This window comes from Tachypleus tridentatus, chromosome 7 (genome assembly GCF_004210375.1).
Source record: "Tachypleus tridentatus isolate NWPU-2018 chromosome 7, ASM421037v1, whole genome shotgun sequence".
Classification (NCBI taxonomy): Eukaryota; Metazoa; Arthropoda; class Merostomata; order Xiphosura; family Limulidae; genus Tachypleus; species Tachypleus tridentatus.
Genome location: NC_134831.1, coordinates 179,877,382 through 179,890,874, shown reverse-complemented (window position 1 = coordinate 179,890,874; position 13,493 = coordinate 179,877,382). Strand labels below are relative to the sequence as shown.

The 13,493-nt window shown below is 37.5% G+C and overlaps 1 protein-coding gene across 8 annotated transcripts in view; it reads right to left on the bottom strand.

Annotated features, from left to right (window-relative positions):
• LOC143257380 (cytotoxic granule associated RNA binding protein TIA1-like) overlaps positions 1 to 13,493 on the bottom strand; it is a 248,021-nt gene that overhangs the window by 55,901 nt on the left and 178,627 nt on the right. For 7 of the 8 annotated variants that reach the window (XM_076515962.1, XM_076515960.1, XM_076515959.1 and 4 more), the window contains one exon: positions 11,291 to 11,348. In XM_076515962.1, coding sequence (XP_076372077.1) covers positions 11,291 to 11,348 — 58 coding nt within the window. Of the gene's footprint in view, positions 1 to 3,287; positions 3,693 to 11,290; positions 11,349 to 13,493 lie in introns of those variants that run through there. The other variant, XM_076515961.1, reaches the window with a different exon arrangement.

Below are 13,493 nucleotides of genomic sequence, written 5' to 3'. Positions count from 1 at the left end.
CATCTTTATATAGCCATCCTTGGTAAACAACAGGAACGACTGCTAATCAACACCACTCATCGCCAACCCTTGAACCTTTCTTACTGTCTAACCGAATAATGGAAATTTCACATCGTTTATGCGGATTCAGATGCCAAATGACCAGGCATGGGCAGGTGGTTAAGGCAATCGACTCCTTATCCAAGGGTCGCGGGTTCGAATCCCCGTCACACAAAACATGCTCGTTCTTTCAACCGTGGGTGACAGAGTGGTGCCAACTATCTTTTCCCTGATCAGTAGATCAAAACAGAAGCTGTAGATGGGCTAAATTCCCCACGAATCTCACTTTCAACCTGAAGTATTTGAATTTTAGTTGTAATACTACTTAATGTTAACTGCTGTAGCACGACTTCCGAAATATTTAAAAGCGGAATGGTGTGTGTTTTCTTATAGCAAAGCCACATCGGGCTATCTGCTCAGCCCACCGAGGGGAATCGAACCCTTGATTTTAGCATTGTGAATCCGTAGACATACCGCTACACTAGCGGGGGGCAAGCGGAATGGTATTCGATATTTGAATCTGAGCACAAGGTTACACGACACACGGGATTAAGAGGCGAAATGAGAAGAGCCTTCAAAGGTCCAGACAGTTGCCCAGCAACACCACATGGGTATTCCTAACCGATCAGCGGGATTGTGTAACAGTCAACGCCCTGACCTTCTGATACACACCTAAATTAAGTACCAAACTGAGTAATGTGCAGCCTAATGGTTTGCGTGTACCCAAGGTTCGTACCCCCGTAATGAATACGTTGTAAGCAATGGTCAAGTCCAACTATTCGATTAGAGCACCATACGAGTTTGCGTTGTGTGGTTATTACTATCTTACCTCCGGCCTATCACCTCAAAATGGCGGACGGCTAGCTAAAATAGTCCTAGTGTTGCTTTGGGCGAAACTCGACAAATAAAAACAACCACTAGACCACACCCAGCCGTCAAAAGACTGATTTTGAATGTGCCTTTCGGAGTGATGTAGGGTGTCACTGGCTTGGAAAAAAATGAATAAAGCATTAACCAACCAAATTATAAGGTTGTTCACAGCCTTATTTGAAAACCGATACATATATAAACAAAAAAAAAACACTATTTCGAATAATATAAAAAAATAGATTAACTAACCAGTAATTTATTCGAAATAAATTCCGTTGCACATTTAAAACTGTTCTTTTTTTTATATAGAAAGAATACAGTGGTAAATATGAGGACGTAACGCCCGCCAAAAACCGAGTTTTGATACTCATATTGAGCACAGCACAAAATAGCCCATTGTGCAGGTTTGTGCTCAGCGACAAACAAGCATGCTAAAATCGAAAGTGATGATATCTTAGCTCTTATCAATAAGTGTTTTAAAGACTGTAATTTGTGACTTCATTCTTCGATGTATAAAGAAATTAATTTCTTAAACAAACAAATTTTATAATCCAGAAAAACCATAAAATAGAAAACAAAACTAACTTTGTGATGGAAGGGGAACCCTTGGCGACCACAGGGTGGAAAAACGATCGGCAGCTCCCACCGCCAACTCTTTACCAACGAATAATTGGATTTACCGTCAGTTACAACGTCGCCGCGACTGAAAGGACGACCCACATATTACTAATCGAGAGATCTAACCACCAGAAGAAAAAAAAAGAGCTAATCTATTGTGCATATCTTTAACTGGTGGATTTATTTGTTTGTTTTTGAATTTCGCGCAAAGCTACTCGAGGGCTATCTGCGCTAGCCGTCTCTAATCTAGCAGTGTAAGACTAATGGGAAGGCAGCTAGTCATCACCACCCACCGCCAACTCTTGAGTTACTCTTTTACCCACGAATAGTGAGATTGACTGTAACATTATAAAGTCCCCACGGCTGAAAGAGCGAGTATGTTTGGTGTGACGGGGATTCGAACCCGCGACTCTCGGATTAGAAGTCGAGCGCCTTAACCATCTGGCCATGCCGGGCCATTATCTGGTGGAAGAAAAGCCAAAACGAAATTACTTTCACTTCAACAAGATAAGTATTGTCATATATTCCCTCGTGAAAAAAGTATTCCTCATGAGTACAGTGTGGCTAGCTTGTTGGCGTGTCAGGAAAGCGAAACGGATAGTTCATTATAATGCGTTCTGTATTATTTGACCAGACAAGTAAAGTCCAAGAGTTAGCGATGGGTGCTATTTTCTCTCTCCCAAGTGTATCAGTTCAAAACCAGGGGCGTCCATCAGCAAACAGCTCTTTGAGCACCTTTGCGAAAGAAGGTTTAAATAAACAATATTAGCGACTCTAATTCCTGATAAAAGAAATAACCGCCGAGTAGTGAAATTCGTTCTGGTTAAAAGGTAAAAGTCACACTGATGACAAAAAGTCATTGCCTGTGCATTTCATGGCTGAATTGAGGCAGGCACACTGTATAATCGTTTGGTTTGTTTGTGACTTTGCGCAAAGTTACAGGAGGACTGTCTACGCCGGTTGTGCCTAATTTAGCAGTTAACAGACAAGAGGGAAGGCAGCTAGTGAAAAGAACCCGCCGCCAACTCTTAGGCCATTCGTTTACCAACGAACGGGGGATTGTGACGACGAGTACATTCGGTGACAGGGATACTTTGCAGAATGGGAAAAAAAAAGAAATTCTGACGATCGTATTTTTCCATTTATTAATTAGGTATGGAAAAACGAAAACGTTTTTTTTTTTTTAAACCCACACAGCAGATTCACCGGTAAAGCTTTTTAAAAACTCGAGAAGGAAACTGTTTGATTAAAAACATTTTTAAGAGAGCTTTAATCTTGGGTTCGAGTCGACTTGTTACTCTACTTCAATATATTTTCAAATCATCCTTTACTGCTACTCAAACAAAACAAAAACTAAAACAGTATCCCACTCGTCAGTTTCCACTTTCTTTCACAATTCGAATAAATGTTTGTTATGTTGTAAGACACAACTAACATCGAAATGTTTTCCATTACATTTCCTTTCATCTCTCTCTCCTATAAATAAACGATACGTTTCACTAATATAGCTAATTTTTTACACAACAGATGAGAGTATCAGATTTGAACAGAGGTAAACACCGAAACGTAAATAAATCTAACAAACAGATATAAACACCGAAACATAACTAAATCTAACAAACAGAGATAAACACTGAAACGTAAATAAATCTAGGAAACAGAGATACACATAGAAACGTAAATAACTCACACAGATATAAACACTGACACGTAAATAAATCTAACAAACAGAGAAAACAAAACTTAAATAAACCTCTTACCTGCAAGTTTCTTTGGGTCAGGTCGAAGCTCTCGCTTCGGCATCGTCAGCATTACCGTGGTGCCCATGCCCGAAAGCTGGCCCTGGCTTGGCACGCCAGGGCCAGGGGGTCCAAGTAATAGAGGCAGCCTGACCACACCTTGCAGATTGTTACCTGCTGCTGTCCCGGGCAAAAAGTTGCTGTTCACGGGGCAACAGGACAAGATGTCCGATTCAAGGACGTACATGAACACAAGCCAGAAAATCACACACAGTACACTTCCAGAAACCGGCCGCGTGCCGAGGTTCGTCGAGTAACGCTATCGAACCACAGGATTTACCCTACGTGCAAACTGCGTGCAGCACGTGGCGCGTGCTATATCAGTGACGGGCAGCTAGTAGCGACACGCGGCCTGGAAATGCTGTAGCCTCGTTACTTTCCGTTGAGAAGTATGTAGTCGGCGCTGCTATCACTCCGAAACGACTGCACGTGATTGGCGGATATTAGCCAGCCTATGGTACCTGCAGCTTTTTCTAGCAAGAACATTGGGGTTACTTCTGTATGGGGAGAAAAGAAAATGTTCCCAGAACCACTTATACTTTACAATGAACAAGTTGGCGAAGCGGAAAACATCGACAAAAGAAAAAAAAAAGGCATGATGCGAAGGGAAATCAAGTTAAGGTACAAAACCACGTTATATTTTGGTTAAAGCTAACAAAGCGACTCTGTGTAAACCCATGTAAGGTTTCTGTATTTGAAAGTCAGTAACGATGCTGTTTATGTTTACACAAGAAGCAGCCATAGAGAGAGAGAGCCAACAACAGCAGGTACTAATTCTTGTTATTCAAGATAATCAGAAAGGAATGAAAGGTAACATACATTAAATTCTGATAACGTATTAAATTAACAGTTAGCCAAAGAATGCTATACCACAGAGTCTTAAGAGCTTACACTTACGACCAAACCCAGTTAAGTCAATTAGTACACAGTTTTTATACTTTACAGGGTAGGAAATACAATAATAAGTTGTGTCATTAAACCACAGTCACCGAGGTTTACCTTTCGTGATTCGTGAAATTTAAACCTGTTACAAATATAACCAAAGTGTTACACATTCCGTAAACCATAACAATATATATTTTTACGCTTTTTATACCACAAACAACCCCACAGTGACACAGTATCATGTCTGCGGACTTTCATCGCCACAAACCGGGTTTCGATACCCGTGGTGAGCAGAGCATCAATATCCCTTTGTGTAGTTTTGCGCTTAACCACACACAAACAGACCACTAACCAGGACTTTAATGGGGAATGTATAACAATCTCTAAAATTATTTTTAACACGAAATAAACAGAAACAACGTTTACACAATTAGAGACAAAAAGAAAACATCATTCAATATTACTACAACTTTTTCCAACTTTTAAAATAGTCCGAATGGAGAGAGGGTCGTGAAGAGTAATCGATATTTTCTGAAAAACTAAAATCTTGAAATACGTCGTAAACATTTGTTATTACTACGCCTGCGCAACTAGGCACGAGTTGTCTCACAGAATCCCTTATATATATGATCTAGAATGTATCAGCAATACGATGATTCTATTGCTATGCCTCGTGAAAAGACCAATTCAACATTTAAGAAAGAGAGCAAAAAAAAAAAAAATGCCCCTGTATATATGTCTATCCAGCATGGCTGAGCATTGTCAAAGGAGAGCCAATATCGCAGGCACTCGGTCTACCGCATCAGAATAATTTACAAGTGTGTACAACTTACCTCTTTGTTCGCGAGCGAAGCGATCCGAGTCAGAAATTGTGTTTTTGAACAATTCTAGCTTCAGAAGGAAAAAAAAATGGATGATATGAAAAACGTTGCAGAAAACTGAAATTAATTTATCATTTTTTACAGTTTTGTACACATTTTCGTAAAATTACGAGCTAAAACGGTCCCTTCGAAAGAGACATTTCTTTGAGACAATAAAACAAGAACTAACTGTAAGTACAAAGAATACTATTCTAGATAGAAGGAAACCGAAAGGAAACTTTCACAGGACTCTTTTTACTCGATAGAGGTCACTGTTGGCATGCTTCAGTCAGTGAAATATAAACACCAGTTTTAATGATTTACTTATTAACAAGCTGACGATTTAAACATATAATAACACTTCATTTATGATGGCATTTAAACATCTTTTGATTTAATATCTCTAATATATATTTGTTAAAAACGCGATATGTTTTACTAACGTCTTTTTTCTAAAGTAATGTTTTCAATATCTTTGATACCAACTTTTAAGTTTTTTTTAAACCTGGCACTTCATTCAAAGTAACATTTGGAATACTGTGTAATCCAATATTCATCACACAGAAACATTAAGTATTTCTTTAGACGCATTAGGAGAGTATATGTATGATAACAACTCGGTAAATGTTTAATAGAAGTCATTATAAGTAGGGAACAAAAAATATTAAGAGGCACATTGTCCAGACCATAGTTTACTATTAGAACACTATTTCTAGACGATTGATCTTGGCCGCTACGTCTGTACTTCCCGGGAGGCTCCGCGATAACTGACTTGGAATTAATCAAGAGGTTTGGTGAAATCTGACAACGGAAGTCAGACCAACTTTAATCCCTCAATGCGGACAGATTAAGAAAGGCTAAGACAAATGCTACTCAACCAGAAGTCCCTGTCTTCCAAGTAGCAATAAACGTCAGTGGATCCCTTGAAATGTTACGAAAGCTTTAAAATCTCTCAGACAAACGACGAGATCGTCTGATACGAATGCGGCAGGATGACGAGAGAGCCGAAGACCCACCACTTCCGGCACCACGAGAACGACTGGATCGATGAAAGCGTTTCGACAGACAATATGTACTTAGGTTCTGTAGCGATAGCCAACTTGACATTAGACTCATAATGGTTAAATGATATTAAACTTTAATGACAATCATTAAAATGTATAAAACACTAACACACCCATTCCAATAATACCAATCTTACAAATATTAGAAAGTTGAAAACGGATTTTAAAATGTAGTGATTAATATAATATTAACATGACACGAATAGATATAACGAGTGAAACTACCAATATAATATGACGTGACCACAAGTACTCTTAAAATATGTTACAGCTAAGCGTTTCGGTATCGTGACCTTGCTGACATCATAAGTGGGATATGAAATAGTCTTAAAGTCCAGCTACTACTGGATTTTTTTTTATTACCGTAGAAGTAAGCGGGTCAGTTTCGAATCAGGCCTCCAAACTGTTGACAGTTCTACTGTTACGTTGAACCACATTTTTTTAGGCCTAAAAAAACGAGACTTCACATTGCAATCGTATTCCTATCAGTTACTCCGTTAGTCGCTTTGGAATTACGTGGACTGCACTCGCACCAGAGTAGAGCAATATGTTGTACACAGAAAGATATTACACTTAGTGCAATGTTACATATAACAAGATATCACAGTTAGTGTGTTATTAAATATAGCAAGTTTCACATGCAGCACCATATTACATGTAAAAAAAGTGTTACACTTAGCACAATGTTACGCATGATCAAATGTTGGTACGGCATAGCCAGATGGTTAAGGCACTTGACTCACTATCAGAGGATCGCGGGTTCGAATCCCCGTCACATCAAACATGCTCACCCTTTCAGCCGTGGGGACGTTATTATGTAACGGTCAATCTCACTATTCGTTGATAAAAATAGTAGCCCAAGAATTGGCGGTGGGTGGTGATGACTAGCTGTCTTCTTTCTAGTCTTACACTGCTAAATTAGGGACAGCTAGCGCAGATCGCCCTCGAGTGAATTGCGAGAAATTCAAAAAGAAACAAACACGCAAGTTGTTACACGAAACCCAATAATTTCTACAGAACTCTTTAACATAACTTCGATTTAAACCTCCCAGTTCAAAGCGCTAAAAACAATTTCACGTGATTTTCTGTGATAGAGGTAGTATTTACAGACTGGTCAGTTAATGAAACCAGAAAACAAGGACTTTCCGAAACATAGACTTCAAAGACAATTCTGATGTGTTATTTCTGACAATTCTGAACTTTCAGGTCAAAGGTCATGAACCAAAATGCATGAAGTATCTCGCATAAGAAGTAAGACACGTGCCTGTCTATCTGAACCTGAGATGTTCAACCATTTGTTTTAATTTAGAAGCAATAGTAAATAAATAGTAATTCTTTTACCAGTGTTATTATTATTTATGGATGGAGGCTTCACATACCAAAAACAGACAAGAGGAAAAAAGAACGCTGTGCTTGAGAATCAATGTTTCAGGGTTTAAAATCTACTTGTGGTTTCGCACAGATTTTGGTTGTAATTTGCCTTCAAATGCACACTTATGTTTCACACTTATTTTTATTCACTACAAATTCCTCTGATGCAACGATTTAAAATTTGAGTCACAACTAGAGCTGTTACACGTGGTAATTTTTCACACTTAACCAAATGTGGTTTGACCATGGCACGTTTAGTTCAATCCTCAGCTCATCAGGAAAGCGATGGACATGACAAACATAGGGTGGTTGGAATACTCTTATTATACACTCTTCTAATTCTTGAAAATCCCCAAGCGACTGGATAAAGAATGTAGTTTTAAAAATATATTAGGCCTAATACTATACTCTTCTGACAAGTTCGTATTTTCAACTCTCTTTACAATTATGTCAAATAATGCTACAGAAACAAAGATTTCAAACCAGAGCTCTTAAAATTTATTTCAAAATGAGATACTTTCTACTCACAAAAAATCGAATGGGTAAAAAAACTGCTGTTATTATAAATGCGCTTTAAAATTTAAATGATACAGCAAGCACTAAAGATTATTATTGAATGAGACACTAACAGTATGAGTGTGTGTGTGTGGGGGGGAGTGCAAAAGCATCTAAATTAATTATTCTCAACGTCATGTGTGTACTGCACACCATAGGGGGAACTGTTCCTCCGTGCCACACTTTTCTCGTAATCCCGCTTATGTATTCTGAAGCGACTGTATTGGAAAAATAAGGAGTAAAAGTTAACAACTTGAAATGATTTACGTGAATAATTAACACAGAAAGAGTCAAATTACTGATTCGAAGTCAGCAATAACAGCTCGAGTTCTATTCACCCAATGGTGAAAATACCATACAACTACGCATGTGCCGTTGGAGACAACTGAATACCACACGCGATATTATACAAGTTAGATTAAAGAAAGGAAGCGCACGTTACTGGTATTGCCAATTGTATCACGTGACTACGAGTACAACATGTTACCATGTCACGTGCAAATGTCCACGTTATTTCTAACAAAGGAAAGAGGGCGACTGAATTTTATTATTATCCGCTCATTCGCAAATTGGTTCAAAGAAAGGGAAACAGGGCTTTCTATTTCAACAAGATCTCATGCCAAGGTGAACCAAACGGTCAGGTCAGGAACCCTCACGATTCAACTGGAGCTGTTCCTCACTTTGAATAACTACTCATATGGAGGGCAGTCAGCTAACAGCACCCACCATCACTTGAAAGTGCAGTTTCTTTAGTGGTATCACGTCTCAAACTCTGGATCCTCAGACACGGGAAGGTACAGCTGTTTCTGGTCGTTGTTTCATTGTTCGTTTTAAAGCATAAACCTATAAAGTAGTGTGCCCACCACGGGTATCGAAACCAAAATTTTAACGTTGAAAGATGTGGTAACACCAGTGGAGCCACCGGTGAGAAGAGGTTTCTGAGCAGTATCCGACGCTAATAACAGAAATTTCTACTAAAGCTCTACAGTGACTGAAAAGTTACTTGAAAGCTAGTTGCGTGAACCAACACATTAATACTAAAAAAAACTAACTACATGTATCCTACGAACTGTAGAGCTAAACCTATATAAATTCCACAAGAGAACGTTTCGGGGCTCTAGAATTCTGACGCGCATAATTAAACTTGTACTTCCATACTTCAAACGTTTGCTGTAGTATCGGTCTCGTAAGACGGATGCACAACAAACAAACGAAACTAAATAAATACCAAAGTTTCCGAGTAACTTTGTTTCTTTTCTTAAATACATATATTTTTAATTTCATTGATTATTTCGCAGGTAGAAACTTTATTTATTCTTTTTACAGGATTTCAACTTACGAAATGTTTACCATTAGTTTTTCATGATCTCGTTAGGACTTTCCGTATGCGGTTTGAAACCGGTTACGCAATTGGTTGATTGATCCTATGACTTTAAAGTTTCAAACTGATGGTTTGTTTGTTCGTTTAAAACTTCGCGAAAAGCTACACGAGGGCTATCTGAGGTAGTTGTCGCTAATTTAATAGTGTAAGATTTACAGACAAGGCAGCTAGTCATCACCTCCCACCGCTAACTTTTGGGATCCTCTTTTACGAATAGAGGGAATTAACCGTCACATTATAACATTCTCTTTGGTGTGACGGGGATTCCAACCCGTGATCCTCGAATTACGAGTTGAGCGCCCAAGCCACTTGGCCATGCCGGGCCATTCCTCGTAGTGACAGCTATATCACATCACTGTTGTTATTTTATTATCGTACCGGCTGGACTACCGTCCCTTGAACGGTAGCTATGTAAATTAATGATTGATGAAAGGCTATCTCAGAACATATAAGGTAGCTTCCTTTACACGTAATTGTATAAAAAGCCCAAAGAAACCACAAAACACAAAATGTGAAACCGTAAATTTGCATCTACCTCCGCATGGAACAATTAAACCTTCAAACCAGTCGTGCTTAACATCCATCCACATCCTGCGAAGTTTGGATGTACAAGAGAGAGTATGTATTACATTTATATAGATAAGCAGTTACAGGAACATACACCAAAGAGTATTATTATATTTATATAGATAAATAGTTACACGCACGTACAACAGACAGTACCATTATATTTATACAGATAAGTAGTTACATGGACATACAACAGACACTACTGTTATGTTTATATGAATAAGTAGTTATATGGGCATACAACAGACAGTATTAAATTTATATACATAAGTAGTTACATCGACATACAACAGACAGTACTGTTGTATATGAATAGATAAGTGGTTATATGGGCATACAACAGACAGTACTATTATATTTATAAACATAAGTAGTTACAAGGACATACTATAGACAGTACTATTATATTTATATAGATAAGTAGTTACATGGACATACAACAGACAGTATTATTATATTTATATAGGTAAGTAGTTACACGGACGCACAACAGACAGTAGTATTATATTTGTATATGTAAGTAGTTACATGGATATACTACTGACAGTACTATTATATTTGTATATGTAAGTAGTTACATGGGTATACAACAACCAGTACTATTGTATTTATAATTAGTAGTAGTTATATGGTCATACTACATATAGTACTGTTATATTTATATAGATAAGTAGCGTCATAAGTATACAACAGACAGTATTAAAATTTATATTGAGAACTAGTTACACGGGCATACAACAGTCAGTACTATGATATTTATATAGATAAGTAGGTACATGTTAAACTACACAATGGCTATCTGCGTTAGCTGTCCATAATTTTAAATAGACGAGAACAAAGGCAGATAGTTCAACATCAGTCACCGCCCGTTCCTCTTATCAACGAATAGTCGAATTAACCGTCACATTATAACGCCTCCAAGACTGAAAGGGCGAGCATATTCAGTGACAGACATTTAGATTTTTGACCCTCAGATTGAGAGCGGCCAGGCTAGACCATTTGTTATCAGTAACATGCGACCAAAGCAAGTCTGTACCAAAACTTCATCTGAGTGTGCAACATGGAAAAATTTAACTACGGCCTATGTAATTCTGCGAAACAAACCAAATAAGATGAAAGCTTTCTCGTCATTACGTAAAGACATACACATGCGCTCTCTCTCTCTCACACACACACATACATCTATAAATATGACATAAGTAATTTTTTGGTTAAGTTAACCACTTCCGACACTGAATAATGTATATTTATACGTATTATAACAAAGAGAATGCTTACTGCTGGTGTCTTGCTTTTGTACGTTGCCCGGCGACGAGGTCCAGTTCACCTTCATTTCCTGATAAGAAAAACAACAAAAAAGTCTTGGTAAGTAAGAGATGATCATGGAGCATTTTATATAAAAAAAGAAAACACAGAGAGAAAAAGATTAAAAAACAACAACAAGCGTTTAAACTAGACGATTCCCGTACGATACAGAGACGTACCACCTATACAATGGAACGTTCCTTTTCTTTATATAATCTGTTCTATTTTAAATGGGTATGAATACAGTAAATTGAAGTTAGCCTCTCAAATCAAGCAAGGCCTAGTTAATCGCTGTTATGTACTAGAGGTAAAGGAAAAAAAAAGATTTGAAAAACTCAGGTGAAATGGGAAACATTTTGCTCAGGAGTAAATCATACCAAATTATACGTCTCTTACCGATCGTTACGTATCCATAGGGAACGTGTTATTGTCGGCAAAAAAAGATCGCAACTATAGTCGAACGGAATGCACGTGCATCACCACCGATTTTTCAAACACCCACCGACACAAAGAGGTTAAGAGCCGTGAAGCCTAACCAGTGATAATGGCCACACACTACAAATGTTCTTTCTACAATTCCTTTGGCTAAGCCTAAAACGAACTGTTACTGGAAACAAAAACAATTTGCTTGCCCGACGATGCCATAAATCAGTGAGGGATGGTTTAACATTTTGTAACGTGCAGTAAAGTAGAGATTTCTTTTCAACAGATTCATTAAAAACGCTGTTATTTATCTAACCTGGAACTAAACATATATTACAAAGGCTATAACATTTTCCAATTGTTTAGATATGACGTTTATTTGTAAATATGGCAATAGTCTAATGATTACGGATCTGGTAACTGCACAATTAATATGCCATTGTAGAAATTATACACTCACAACAACAACAACAGATGAGTTAGAAATAATACACAGAAAATTTTACCACACAACAAACTAGTTTTCTAGATTTAAAGAAGAAAAAGCGTGCAGTTAGTTACCCTTACCTCCAACGTACGATTTGGTTAGTTAACCTTACCTCCAACGTACGATTTGGTTGTTTAAACGCAAAGCTATAGACTATCTGTGTTTTGTCAACTTCGGGGAATCGAACTCGAACAATAGAAATGCAAATCCCTAAACTTCTGATAACGCGGAAAACCAACCGGCCTACAAATCTCGACGTTTGTTGAATAACAGCTAATTTCTGTTTTCTTTTAATCTCAATTAAAAACAAACTGGGAACTCGCACGTTGCTTTTGACGTATAAAACGGGCAAGTTATGCATTAAAATAAGTTTTCTAATGGGTATAGAAAATATACATATATAGAGTTATATCAACATCTTAGCTCTATTCGATATCCACAAAACACATGCAGAGAATTTCGCAAATATGGAAGATTAGATTATTTTTATCTGCTAAATAAATGATCTCATTCGAGCTTCAACAGTGATCTAATTAGTGATACTAGAATTATATGCTAAAGCGAAGAAGTGAACGTTTCTATTCAAATTAAATTCAGCTCGTGCTTGTGTTTTTGGTTCATTAAAAATACTAAGGAACAGTTTCATCAATCATTTACAACACATAACGTGAGTGAAAAAACAACAATCAACTCTTCCTGCAACATTGAACATTTAACAAAACAAAATGTTTCATTTTCCTTGACAGTTCATCCCAAGGTGAAATTATTCAACGCTGAATACTATAAAGAAGAAGGGGGGAGGGGAAACAGACATTAAAATTGCTTTTGAAGTATAAATTTAATGATGGTTTTTTTTTTACCATCTCATCTTAATTACAGTAACTTGTTAATAGCTACAGGCTATTTCTAATTGAATTATTTTCGAATGTGTAGTAAACTTATAGCGTGTACGAGCTGAATTTACATAAATTCTATGATCCATTATCATTACCAAAGAATTTCGACGATGGAAAAAAACAACAAACTTTTCGTTCTGAACAGATTAAAAACTTGATGTGTTATCTGCCTTCTGGGTTTCCGTGTCTTTTTCTTTTTGTCTCTTTTTCTCGAATATTCGCGCAAAGCTACATAAGGGCTATTTGAGCTAACCGTCCCTAATTTTGTACTACAGGGAAGATAAATAATTAACGGTACCTACCACCAGCTCTCGGGCGATTCTAACGCGAATAGTAAGATTTGATTGTTACTTTTGTAACGCATCCGCGG